Raw genomic sequence first — 12,071 nt, 5'->3', positions numbered from 1 at the left:
TGCCTAGGAAATGACCTGCTCGGCAGCAGGGAAGCGGAAAGGTATCTTGGAGTCCTAGTGGACTCCAAGATGAATGAGTTGTCAGTGTGATGAAGTCATCAGCATGACAAAGTCATTCAACAAAGTTAACTGCACTTTATCATGCATCAGCAGATGCATGACAAACAGAACCAAGGAGGTGATACTTCCCCTCTATCGGGCGCTGGTCAGACCACAGTTGGAATACTGCGTCCAGTTTTAGGCACCACACTTTAAGAGAGATATGGATAACCCGGACAGGGTCCAGAGAAGGGACACTCGGATGGTTAAGGGCTTGCAGGCCATGCCCTATGAGAAGAGACTAGGGCACCTGGACCTCTTCAGCCTCCGCAAGAGAAGGTTGAGAGGTGACCTTGTGGCTGCCTATAAATTCATCATGGGGGCGCAGAAGGGAATTGGTGAGGCTCTACCCACCAAGGCGCCCCAGGAGTTGCAAGAAATAATAGCCATAACCTAGCAGAGAGCAGATTTAGACTGGACATTAGGAAGAACTTCTTCACAGTTAGAGTGGCCAAAATCTGGAATGGGCTCCCAAGGGTGCTCTCCCCTACCCTGGGGGTCTTCAAGAGGAGGTTGACCTATGCAGGGGGTCGGATTTGATCTATTGAGGTCCCTTCCAACCCTAACATCTGTGAATCTATGAATCTCACTTAGCAAAGAAAACTACAGGTGAGAAAGTAAAACAGAAGTCTACTTTATTTTTGTTCTGAGGTCTGCCATTAGTTAGCTAAAAGGAATATAGACTGCTTTTATGGAAAAGTTACTTAAACATTTTCTGCTCTCTGCCACTTTCAAAATACCTGGTAGTCACTAGTAGAAGTTTTATATGCTGTTGCAAGAGGTCTCATTGTAGAAATTCTTGTAGTACTTGCAGGCTGCACCTGTGTGCCCATGGCTTTTGTTGGTGGCGTGAAGACTGAAGACATGGAGGATATGGAACTTCTATCAAAACTTTCCATCACACTCTTGAATGAAGGGAAAAATGGAAAAGTTTAGTATAATAGAAGCAACAATATTAAAATACATATATCTCCTTTTTTCCCCTTTAAATACACAAGGTGGAGAGCATCTGGCAAGAAGTGTGCGCCAGGTACCTTTCATATGAAAAAAGTGAAATATAAACAAGCCACTATTACTTCTCTAGAAATACTAATATTCTGAAACTGAAGAAATGGACTGTCCTATCTAACTTGTGGTAAACTGCATTCTACCTAGCTCCTGCAGTTTTAGGTAATTATGTTTTCATTTTGTATTCCGAAGCCTGATGTATCGTTATACAGTAAAAGCTCCGTTAACTGGCACCTTACAAGCCAGCATGATCTATTGACCAGCATGCCAGCTTGTAAGGTAAAGTGAAACCAGAAGTGCCCACTGTGGCACTTCCAGTTTCTCCAAGTACCTATGGCCCAAGGCAAAGCAGCTTGCAGCGCTAAGACCCCACAGCCCGGAGGCATAACAGGTTGCATGGGGCCCGCCTCCCTGTCCCACAGGACCTGCAGGAGGAGCGGTAGCAACACCACAGGAGGGGCAGAAGAAGCAGGGCCCAAACAGGCAAGGACACCTGTTTGGGCTGCTCAATTAACCAGCATATTTTGTTATCCAACACCCCCATTCCCAGGGATGCTGGATAACAGAGCTTTTACTGTAGTGCACTATAATGTAACAAGTTCTACTTATGTACATACCAGACAAGCACATAATTCACTTGACCACATAAGCAAAGACCATTCACAGTCAATTACCTATTGTTTATACCAGGGGTTGTCAACTGGGGGTACGCATACCCCTGGGAGTACTTAGGAAGACTCCAGGGGGTATGTGGCAGCAGCACAGAGAAGTGGAGAGCAGGTCCACCAGCACTTTGTGCCACTTGCTTTTGTTTTCACCAGGGCTGCACGCCGCTCCTGGTTTCACGGCCACGCACCGCCAACACTTTCAGTTTTGCTGCTGCGCGCCACATAGGTGCGTGTAATTACAGCACATCAGAGCAGACTCGATTAATCAAGTCTGCTGGAGTGTGATACTTACCACGCTCCGGCAGACTCCAGCATCACGCGTATCAGCATCTCTGAGCTGAAAAATGGCAGCAGAAGCACTTTAACTAAAGCTCAAGCTTTAGTTAAAGAGCCCCCCACCACCATTTTTCAGCTTGAGGACACTGATGTGACACTACAGGTGCTTTACTTAAAGCCCACCCCCCCTACACACACACACAGACTCCTGAAGCATGTGTATATATGTCCTTTGTTTACACCGCATCTACATAATGCATTCCCAAAATAAATGCACAGACTTCTCAGTTCCAGGACTATACATTCACATGGAGTACACTTTATTTCCCCATCTTGCACAGCAGTATAAGTGCATCTTGTCATATCTTGCAGAAACATGAATAATGTTGCTCTATAATTTTTACAGCACAAGTACAAAATATTGATGCATGTCCCCCTTACGTTTTTTGTTTAATCCATCTGATATGGTAACAGGCAAGGAGTCCAAAATCAAGATGCCATACAATTTTATTTGCTTCTATACAGACTGCCAACTTACCTTATCTATACAAGGCTTGACTCCAATCATAATAGATTCCCCAAAAATTCTACCATCTTTGCTTAAAGCTTTCCGGGCTTGCAGTTTGGACTGATATCGAATGTGCATCCAATTTCCTGTGTTGGACATCTGTACAGGATTTTCATTGGAAACAGTGAAAATTAGCCTTTTTCCAAACAAACTGTAGTATGTTTCATTAATGAGACTTAACATGAGCCTTACCACGTGCTTTAATATGTTTCCATACTGTGCAAACTGTAGCAGAATATATGAAGCAGATGCTTGCGGAAATCTGAAAAAACAAAACCAAAATTCTGTCCAATAAGATAAACTGTAGCAGAAAATATTAATTATATTTTAGAGAACAAACCTGGATCCTTGGCAAGACTCCTAGAAGTACAAGATCACACGTTTTCAGTACTATTTCAAAATCAGTGGTTAGACTAACAGTACATTTTAGACCTGCCTCCTGAACCCCATCATCTAAAATGCACTATCTACATTCTAACTAGAAGATGAGGCATAGCTGCCTTAAGGAAGCTAGTTCACTAATTAGCAGATGAGTTCGTCTGTTACCTGCTGGCTTCAAGCCATTGTTCTATGGTTTCTAGTGAACTCAGTGTCTTACTGCTGCTTCTTCCACATATACCGGACTTCAGCCTTTAGTTTGTTCAGGAAGCACTGCAGATCACTTACCCAAATACAGTTACCCAAGTGTCATCAAGCTGATCATCTGATGTTAGGGAATCTCCTTGAGTATAGAAAGGATCCAGCTGAGCAGGAGAGAGTGTGGTCTTTCTGGGCTGTCCAATGCTTGCAGGACTAAATACACCTGAGGCTGAAAAATTGTAATAATAATGATGAATTGTTATTGTATCTAAACAAGTCAGAACCATGTAGGAACCATAAGAAAATTCAGTATATGGTTTTCTGTATGAACACAACAAAAGAAGAAGTTACTTCAGATTAACTAAATTTGTAAGGATCATGTTTCTAAGTTTGTGGCTAGCTATTTCCCAGGTTTCACTAGCTTTTCCTGCATCTGTTGTGCATAAGGCAGGTAGGGATAACAAGAAAACAAGCAAGAGAGTTTGCAAGACATGACTAGGCTCATTCAGAGAGAAGCAAGTGACAAAGCCTTTCAAAAGACATGACACCAATGTCATTCCCTCTAGCCAAAAGCAGCTACATCTGCAACTCTCTGCTCAATACAGTATTGAGTTATATCACTCCTTTGTTCATTTTTAGGGAACTGCAGGCATATCAGATTTCACAGAACAAGACAGTACTTTCCCAATCATGTTTCTCTTTTGCAATTGGAAAGAATGCTAATTTACCAGAAGAACTGACCTAGTTCAGGGATAGTGGTGGCTTTTGCTGTATTACTAACAAAAGCAATATAGTAAACATAACTATACATTTTGCCAAGATACTTACCTGTTCCAGGTGTTGCTGGCATAGCTCCAACCAGTGGACTCTGTGTTGAAGAAAAGCTGGGCTGCATTAAAATAGAGCAAACAAATCATTAATTGCAGGACAATTTTCAGTGTCAGAAAATTATCATTTCTCATGTTATTTAGTTAAATGTTACTTCTTGCTTTAATATTAAACCAAATATCCTTGCACTGGTATTTGGTAGAACCTAACCTAACAAATACCTAACAATACCTATACCTAACAACTAGAACCTAAATGTCAGTAAGTCACTGATCTTTTTGCTTCTGCATTTTTATGCAAATTAGTACATATCTTGCATCTCTAAAGGACCTCAATAATTAAATATAGAAAATCTTACAATTTGCTTTTCCTCCTCATAGAATAGAATGCATATAAAGTCCTCATTTACCATAAACCTTTTCACTAAAAGTTTATAAACTGAAGTATTGTACGCACAACAGAAACATTACAAAAAAGATACTGCCAAGAAATTTGTCTAACATATACTGCCACGTAGACATTACCAGCAACAGCACTTCTTATACAATAGTTAAACCTATTTTAGGCCACAAGTAATCCTGAATTAGAGTTCCTAAACTAGAATACAAACTACCATGTTCCCTACTAACAATCTGCTCTAGGCAAAGTTAAGCAGTTTGAAGATCTTCCATTACTTTGAAAAGTTAAACAATTAAATTGCAATAACAACTGTTTATAAATATTTGTAATATATCAAATGAGAGATCTTAGTGGCAATTAATAAGTTCTTCCTCCTTCCTTGTACTTAGTTTTAACAACTGACATATACAAAACATTCAGTTATATTAGCTACCGTTGAACTGCTTTTATACTTTTCTGTTCTCAGACAGAAAGCAAAAATATTTTTCAGTTTAATTGCTGATTATACAGGCAGTTCTCCTCCACCCCCTGCAACACATGCAAGGGATGATGGTTTTCTAAACCAGGGGTGCTCAATCTCCAGCCCAGAAATCTGGCACTATGAAAGTAGTGGCACCATTCTCCTACCGCTGTATCTCCGGAGCCATGGGGAGCCCTGTGCCCTGGATCTGATGCTGGATCCTGGCACAGGGAAGTGTGGCAGGGGGTGGCACCAGGCCCCAGAGCCCAACCTGGCCTGCATACAGGCTCCAGGCCACTCACTTGGTCCATGCAACCGAAAGGCCAAGCACCACTGTATTAAACAAATGGTTACAACCTACCTTTTAAGCATAAATCTAATAATTTGTCACAGATCAAAGGACTAAGAAAATTGGAATACTTTTAAAGTGTAGTAAGAGTTATCAATTAATAATACAACTAGCATGCATTTTGCAAAATCTGAAGCCCTGAAGGATACATTAATAGCCTCCTTCTTCATAAAATGGTTTGAAGTTTCAGATTGTAATTCTTACAACAGAGATCATGTTTATCGGTTCCATAAAATATCAAGTACAAAACTGAATAAAGTGGTCCTGTTCTCTTCAGCAGCACCACAATATAACCTTTCTAGTTAATATGTTTTGTCTCTTGATAAAAAGCCAGCTCTTTAATGTAATTAAACTGTAGAACTCATTGCCATAAGATGTTGTGGAAGCTGACTGTTCAGCTAAATTCAAAAAGAAATTGAACAAATTCTTGAAGAAAAGGGGCATCAGTAGCTACTGAGCATAGGAGGCAGGAGCACAACTTTTGAATCAGAACTTGCTCGACCTTAAATTCTGCAGGCTGCAATGGAGAGGAACAATAGAAAAAACCCTGGCATGCTGTTCACTCTCCCTTTCAGCATCTACTCTCTGACACTGCGATACAGGATACTAGGCAAGATAGTCCTATGGTCTGATCCAGTAAATAGCAGTTCTTACATTCTCTAAATTGGCCTTGTCTAAAGAACTGAATGACAGGTTCCAAAAAAAGTTTCAAAAGAAATTCTGTTTCACATGTCATTATTCATGAGTCTAATGAATGAAATAACTCTAGAAGTTATCTGAAAAAGGACTTTTTATATGTGGGGAGTTGGAAGAAAAGCAAGGATAACAATGGACCCCTGCTAAACCAAATGGGACAACTGACAACTGACAGCCAGGAAAAAGCCAACCTGCTTAACGGGTACTTTGCGTTGGTTTTTCACCAGCCTAAAGAGACTGCCCTGCTTAACGTGATGTGGGAAGGCCAGGGTGAGGGTGAATTTATACCCAGCATCGGTGTAGACCTTGTAAAGGAACACCTTGAGAGGCTGGACACCTTCACGTCACCTGGCCCTGACAGCTTGCACCCCAGGGTACTTAAGGAGCTGGCAGGCATCATAGCCTTTAAAGTCTGTATTAACCATGTGGACACTGGTGTCAGAAGTGAACTGGCCAAGTTCGCCGATGACACCAAACTTTGGGGTACAGCGTCCACACCTGAGGATAGGCTGGTGATCCAGGCTGACCTTAATAGGCCTAGGAAGTGGGCAAATAAAAACCTGATGACATTCAATATGCAAGGTACTCCACGTCAGGGGGAAAAAACCTGCATCATGCTTATAGGCTTGGCAGTGCTACACTCATTAGCACCATGGCTGAAAGGGACTTGGGGGTCATGATTGACCACAAGATGAACATAAGCTACCAATGCAATGTCACCGCTGGTACAGCAAACAAAACTCTGGCTTGCATCCATAGATGCTTCTCAAGCAAATCTCAGGATGTCATCCTCCTGCTGTACTTGACCTTGGTGAGAACACAGGTAGAGTACTGCATTCAATTTTGGGGTCCACAATTCACGAAGAATGTGGAGAAGTTGAGAGAATCCAGAGGAGCACCATGCGCATGATAAGAGGGCATGAGAACAGATCTTACGAAGAGAGGCTGAGAGCCATGGGACTCTTCAGCCTGGAAAAGCGGAGGCGCAGGGGAGACCTGATGGCTACCTATAAGTATATAAGGGGTGCACATCAGTTTCTGGGGGAATGCCTGTTCACCAGAGTGCCTCAAGGGATGACAAGGTCCAGAGGTCATAAACTCCTCCAAGACCGTTTTAGGCTGGACATAAGGAAAAACTTATTTACTATCCAAGCCCCCAGGGCCTTGAATAGACTCCCTCCAGAGGTTGTGCAAGCACCTAGTCTGGACAGTTTTAAGAAACGTTTGGATGCTTATCTTGCTGGGATCTTTTGACCCTAGCTGACTTCCTGCCCCAGGGGCAGGGGGCTGGACTCGATCTTCCGAGGTCCCTTCCAGCCATAATGTCTATGAAATCTATGAAGTTACGTGCTATTATTACAGTGTGCTACAACCAACACCCCCAAAATTATAATAGTGTTTGTTTCACACTTATCAATTTTTAAAACTATACAAAGCTAAAGAGAAAACTGAGTTAAGCTCAGAACTCCCCCAAATCCCAACCCTGCCCCGAGTCCCCAGCAACGAGAGTGAGAGGCATTCAATAACAAAATATAATTTAAATAACCTTTCACAAACCAGTTATCTACACTCAATCTAGGAAGTGGAGACATTCACTACTAAATTAAACTCTGGTTTCAGTTAAGTTCTGGAACTAGCCTACAGATTTACCACTTACTGGTCTTCTTGAGGTTAAAGGTGTTGATCCAAGCCCAGGACTAGATATTTCATCATATATACTTCTAACAGGTGGAGCACCACTTTTATCTTTATGTGTAGGAACTACTGGCTGTGGAGGAGATCCACCTACAGTAAAAAGGAATAAGGAGAAAACCTGTTAAATTTCTTCTACTCCATTCATCTAATTCTAATACTATAAAAATCCAGTTAGGTATCCCTTTCATTTAAAAATTCTTAATCTGACCTATTTGACCAGCAAGATTATTATATTATTAAACCTTTTTGCAATAGCAGTTTACATTATGATCAGACTGCTCAAGAATTTTCTGCCAGTTTTCAGCACACTTGTTTAAAAACTTAGATGACATTCACTGGGTGATATTTAACTCTGTCTTCATATTTTGCCATGTTAGACACTATTTCAACACAAGGATATCAGAATCCAATCTAATAATTAGACAGGACTTGTTTGCTTATGAAGTGGCAGGTGGCTCTGCTTTTGGCATTTACATTTATACAAAGCAAAACATTAAAAGATACTGCATAGCAATAACCAAGGGAATAAATCTAGATTGGGGTGCATCAATAAAGATTATCTTGGCCGATACCAAGTCGATTATTCACCATACATATAGGCCAGCACTGATCCAATAACTAATTTACAGAAATGCAGCCAGGCAATGTGGAGAGCAGCACCCTGAAGGTAAGTCTCTGGAGCAGAAAGGGTCTGGGGAAGGGAAGAGGTGTAAGGGGGGCAGATCAAGGAACCCATGGTAAGAGAGGGAGTGGGGCAGGGTCTGGAGGTGCTGCCCAGGGCAGTGACTAGGACCCCAGGGCCTGGGCACAAAATGGGATGGATGGCTCATCCAGGGGATCAGCATCCTGGCACTTAAAAATGGCAGTGGGGGCACTTGAACTGAAGCTCTTCAAATGAGCTTTAGTTCAAGCACCACCGGCACCATTTTTTAGCGGAGGGATGCTTCTAACCAGAGCCAAGAGCAGATGTGAGCTGCTTGCTGTGGGCCTGGGGCTCTCCTCCCTGTTGCCTTCACCCCAAGAGCCACACACCAGCCATGCATCCCCTGCCTTCCCAGCAGTTGGAAGCACAACCGCACCTCCTGGACGAGCCACCCATGGCTCTGTTCTGCTCCCCATCCCAGCCCAGGGTCCCATTCACCGCCATGACTAGGCAGCACCCTCAGCCCCTGCCCCACTCCCTCCCTCACCATGGGGGCCTTGATCTGCCCTCCCACCTCACCCCCAACCCCCCATGCCCTTTCCCCTCCAGACTTACCTGCAGGGTGCTGCTCTCCAGACTGCCCAGCTGCATTCCTGGCCACATGTAGGCTACGGCTGCGTGCACGCACACAGCATTCAGGGCCCCGGCCAGAAGGCACATTATATGCATCATTGCATTATTGGCTATACCGGTCCAAAAAGCCGATGTTAATTTTCCTTTTATTGGTGCCGATCAGATATGGCACTGATATATCAGTACACCTCAAAACTAGATTAAAGATTTTTCCTCTTCTAGTTTCACCTCAGAGTAGATATAGCAAAATTTTATTTTTATTACAAACCCCTTGCTGGAAGTAAAATTACTTTATGTGGTGGACCCTGCCAGAGTATGCTCTCCATAATTTTCCAGAAAAAGGGAATATTTAAGCTTGCAATAGCTAACACCTGCACCTGTTTGCTATTATTCCTACCTTTATGCCTGCAGATCTCATGAGAGGCTACATTTTTAGTATTTCTAGATATAGTACAACTATTTGGAAGTTATTTGCACCAACTACCTCTGTTTTTTCATTACAATTATATAGGTTCATTACTATGCTGAATAAAAGACAAGACTACATTCTAAGATCAGTTTACAGCAACTGTACTTTTTTTTGCCATGTGATAGCTTAAAGGGGCTTCTAACTACATTTGAATTACACAAGCTTATATAAAATTATTTTCATAGTTTGTCTGTTTTCTAGAATTTCAGACAATTCCCATCAAAACAGGAAGATGTATAACAATCTACACATTCAAAAAAATAGAAAGCAATTTAATTGCAGCAGGCATGCAAAAATAGAGTTCTTGAGGGCTTAAGGCATGCGATATAGCTAAGAAACACTGGAGTATGCATACAGTAGCATTATTTTGACCTCAGAAGACTTGTACACGGTTATTGTTTAAATTCCCTTGCTCCCTCTAATGTTCACCTGTTATCTATTAGGTGTAAACTTTAATCTTCAGGACAACTACGGACTTCATATGTGTTCATGGTGTTTTGGAACCAACTTAAGCAGAACCACAAATATGACTGGAGCCTCCAGCAGTCACCATAACAAAAACAGAATAATACAAGGAATTAACTTATTTAAAAGAATATGGATACACCCAGAATATCTCTTATGCTCTGCTAAGCAGACAATTCATGTGGAACTTGGTAGATCATGTCTACATTAAGCTTATGGGTTGCACAGATATGGGGGAAAAAACAGCGCCAAGTAAGCTCAGCATGTTCCCACACCAAGCATAGCACATGCCCAAAAGAGGAATTGCATTAGTTTGACTTGGTTCACCCAGGGTCTACATAGCTCACACCCTTCAGCAGGGCTTTTTGTTACTTTTTATCTAATAGCTGAAACTGCCAAAAGTCCCACTGAAGTGCGCAAGCTATACAAGACGCTGGGGAGCCAGGTCAATTTGATGCGATTCCTCTTCCAGTAAAGTGTTGGTTTTTTTCCCTCCGCATCTGTCAGCACCCTTAAATACTATCAAGCTCAAAAATATTTCTCAATCTTTATTTCTGGACTTAAAAACTCCCTTTTATACAAGGCAATTACCAGTCAAGGGTAAAACTTGCAATAACTTCACTGTTCAGTAGCCTGAAGTGTCCCCAAAATGTCATGAACTGCTATATGGAGCATTCACTTATATCTCTAAGTACGACAATCTCAAATGCAAACCAGTTTAAGTTACATGCTCAATTATCATTCATTGGTGTCATTGGTCTTATTGGTGTCCCATGTGTGCACCTTAGCTTCTTTATTGAGACAAATCTTCATTTTAAAGAGGACTGAGTTAAATTCATATTGCTATTTTAAAATGGCATTAGTTATTTTTTATGGCATTATATTTCAATAAAACCTGGAGATTTAAATCTTTAGGGGGCAGTGTCTCTCAAGCTGCTGAAATATCCATTTATTAAATACTAAAAAAAGCCAGTGTATCAGTTTTCAAATGTTAAAAGTAATGTTCCTGGACATGCCATAATACCATGTTTCAGTTCAAGGGAGAGTCTAAAAAAATTAGTCAGAATAGAAAGCGATAGAAATGCTGACAGCGGGAAAAAGAATGAATGTGGAAGAATAAATTTCTGACTCTTTTAACCCATCTTTCAAATGCAGTCACTTGCCAGAAATCACTAATATGCCATTCACACTACACCCACGGTTAGAAAATACAGGCTATTTCTTTACTATTTCACCCAGGACATTGCATAATTTAGAAACGTGCCTCAGAAAGGAAGACTGACATTTAGTATCCCTTGCCTCAGAAAGGAAAACTGACATTTAGTATCCCTTGTAAGCAGACGGGTACAGCCACCTAGCCATGCAAGCTCCCCCGATAGAGAAATGATTTCAACATCTTCCTCAATAACCAAGAGAGGAAAACAGAAGAGGAACATTAATCCACACCTATGTGAGAGAACGTTTCTACAGCTACACTCAATTATAATAATCATGATTACGGCTATCAGGTATCACTAGTAACCAATAGTGGTATCTGACATTAAAAACAGCCACCTTATTAAAGCGATACCTGACATTCAAAAGAATCAGCTGGTTAAAGGCAATGAAAAAATTGGGAATAGAATTTGTAATTCCTCCTTGCTCCCACCAGATTTAAATAAGGTCTCTCCCTAAAGCCTCTCTGAAGAACATATTAATCGATAGTCTCCATAAACTTATGTCAGCAAAGTAGACCATTACTTTTTGATCAAACTCCAAAAAACAGAGGAGCTAGTTTTGTTAGCAACTGATGCAAGTGAGATCAAACTACCTTTAGCAGAAATAGAATCCATATTAGCATTAACAAATGACACCTCCTGAGCATCAAGTTTGCATATTTAAGTAGCCATGAAACTTGCTCAAATCTATTTTAATTGCACTATTTTGAATAACCGATTTGACATATGTTTGATTCCATTTTCAAACCTATAATTTGGAAAGGCATGGAACTTGACATTTGGAAAAAGTTATTAGGAAATCAATTTTAAAAAGGTTACCTGTGATTATTTTTCAGCAATACAACCTCCAAATTAGGACTTCCTAAATCTCTAACAGACAGACACTAAGGGAAAAAGGGTAGGGGACAGATCAGTCTCAATAGGTTCCTACATAAATACTCTCTTCTTTAAGCATCTGCTCTCTGACAGTATGAAATACAGTAGGCTGTATGGACCAATGGTGATCCAGTATGGCATAT

General features: G+C 41.2%; 1 protein-coding gene across 1 annotated transcript in view; it reads right to left on the bottom strand.

The window, feature by feature from the left end:
- The window catches only part of NUP35 (nucleoporin 35), a 21,292-nt gene that overhangs the window by 1,127 nt on the left and 8,094 nt on the right, over positions 1-12,071 (bottom strand). The window contains exons 3-8 of the mRNA XM_019523060.1: positions 7,588-7,715; positions 4,027-4,087; positions 3,286-3,427; positions 2,812-2,881; positions 2,590-2,718; positions 840-1,004 (exon numbers count right to left, since the gene is read on the bottom strand). Of these exons, the coding sequence (XP_019378605.1) occupies positions 840-1,004; positions 2,590-2,718; positions 2,812-2,881; positions 3,286-3,427; positions 4,027-4,087; positions 7,588-7,715 (695 nt within the window). The remainder of the gene's footprint in view (positions 1-839; positions 1,005-2,589; positions 2,719-2,811; positions 2,882-3,285; positions 3,428-4,026; positions 4,088-7,587; positions 7,716-12,071) is intronic.

Source organism: Gavialis gangeticus, unplaced genomic scaffold, assembly GCF_001723915.1.
Source record: "Gavialis gangeticus isolate Ggan-Ray unplaced genomic scaffold, GavGan_comp1, whole genome shotgun sequence".
In the NCBI taxonomy this organism is placed as follows: Eukaryota; Metazoa; Chordata; order Crocodylia; family Gavialidae; genus Gavialis; species Gavialis gangeticus.
Note: the sequence above shows the minus strand (reverse complement) of the source record. Positions and strands in the feature narration are given on the sequence as shown.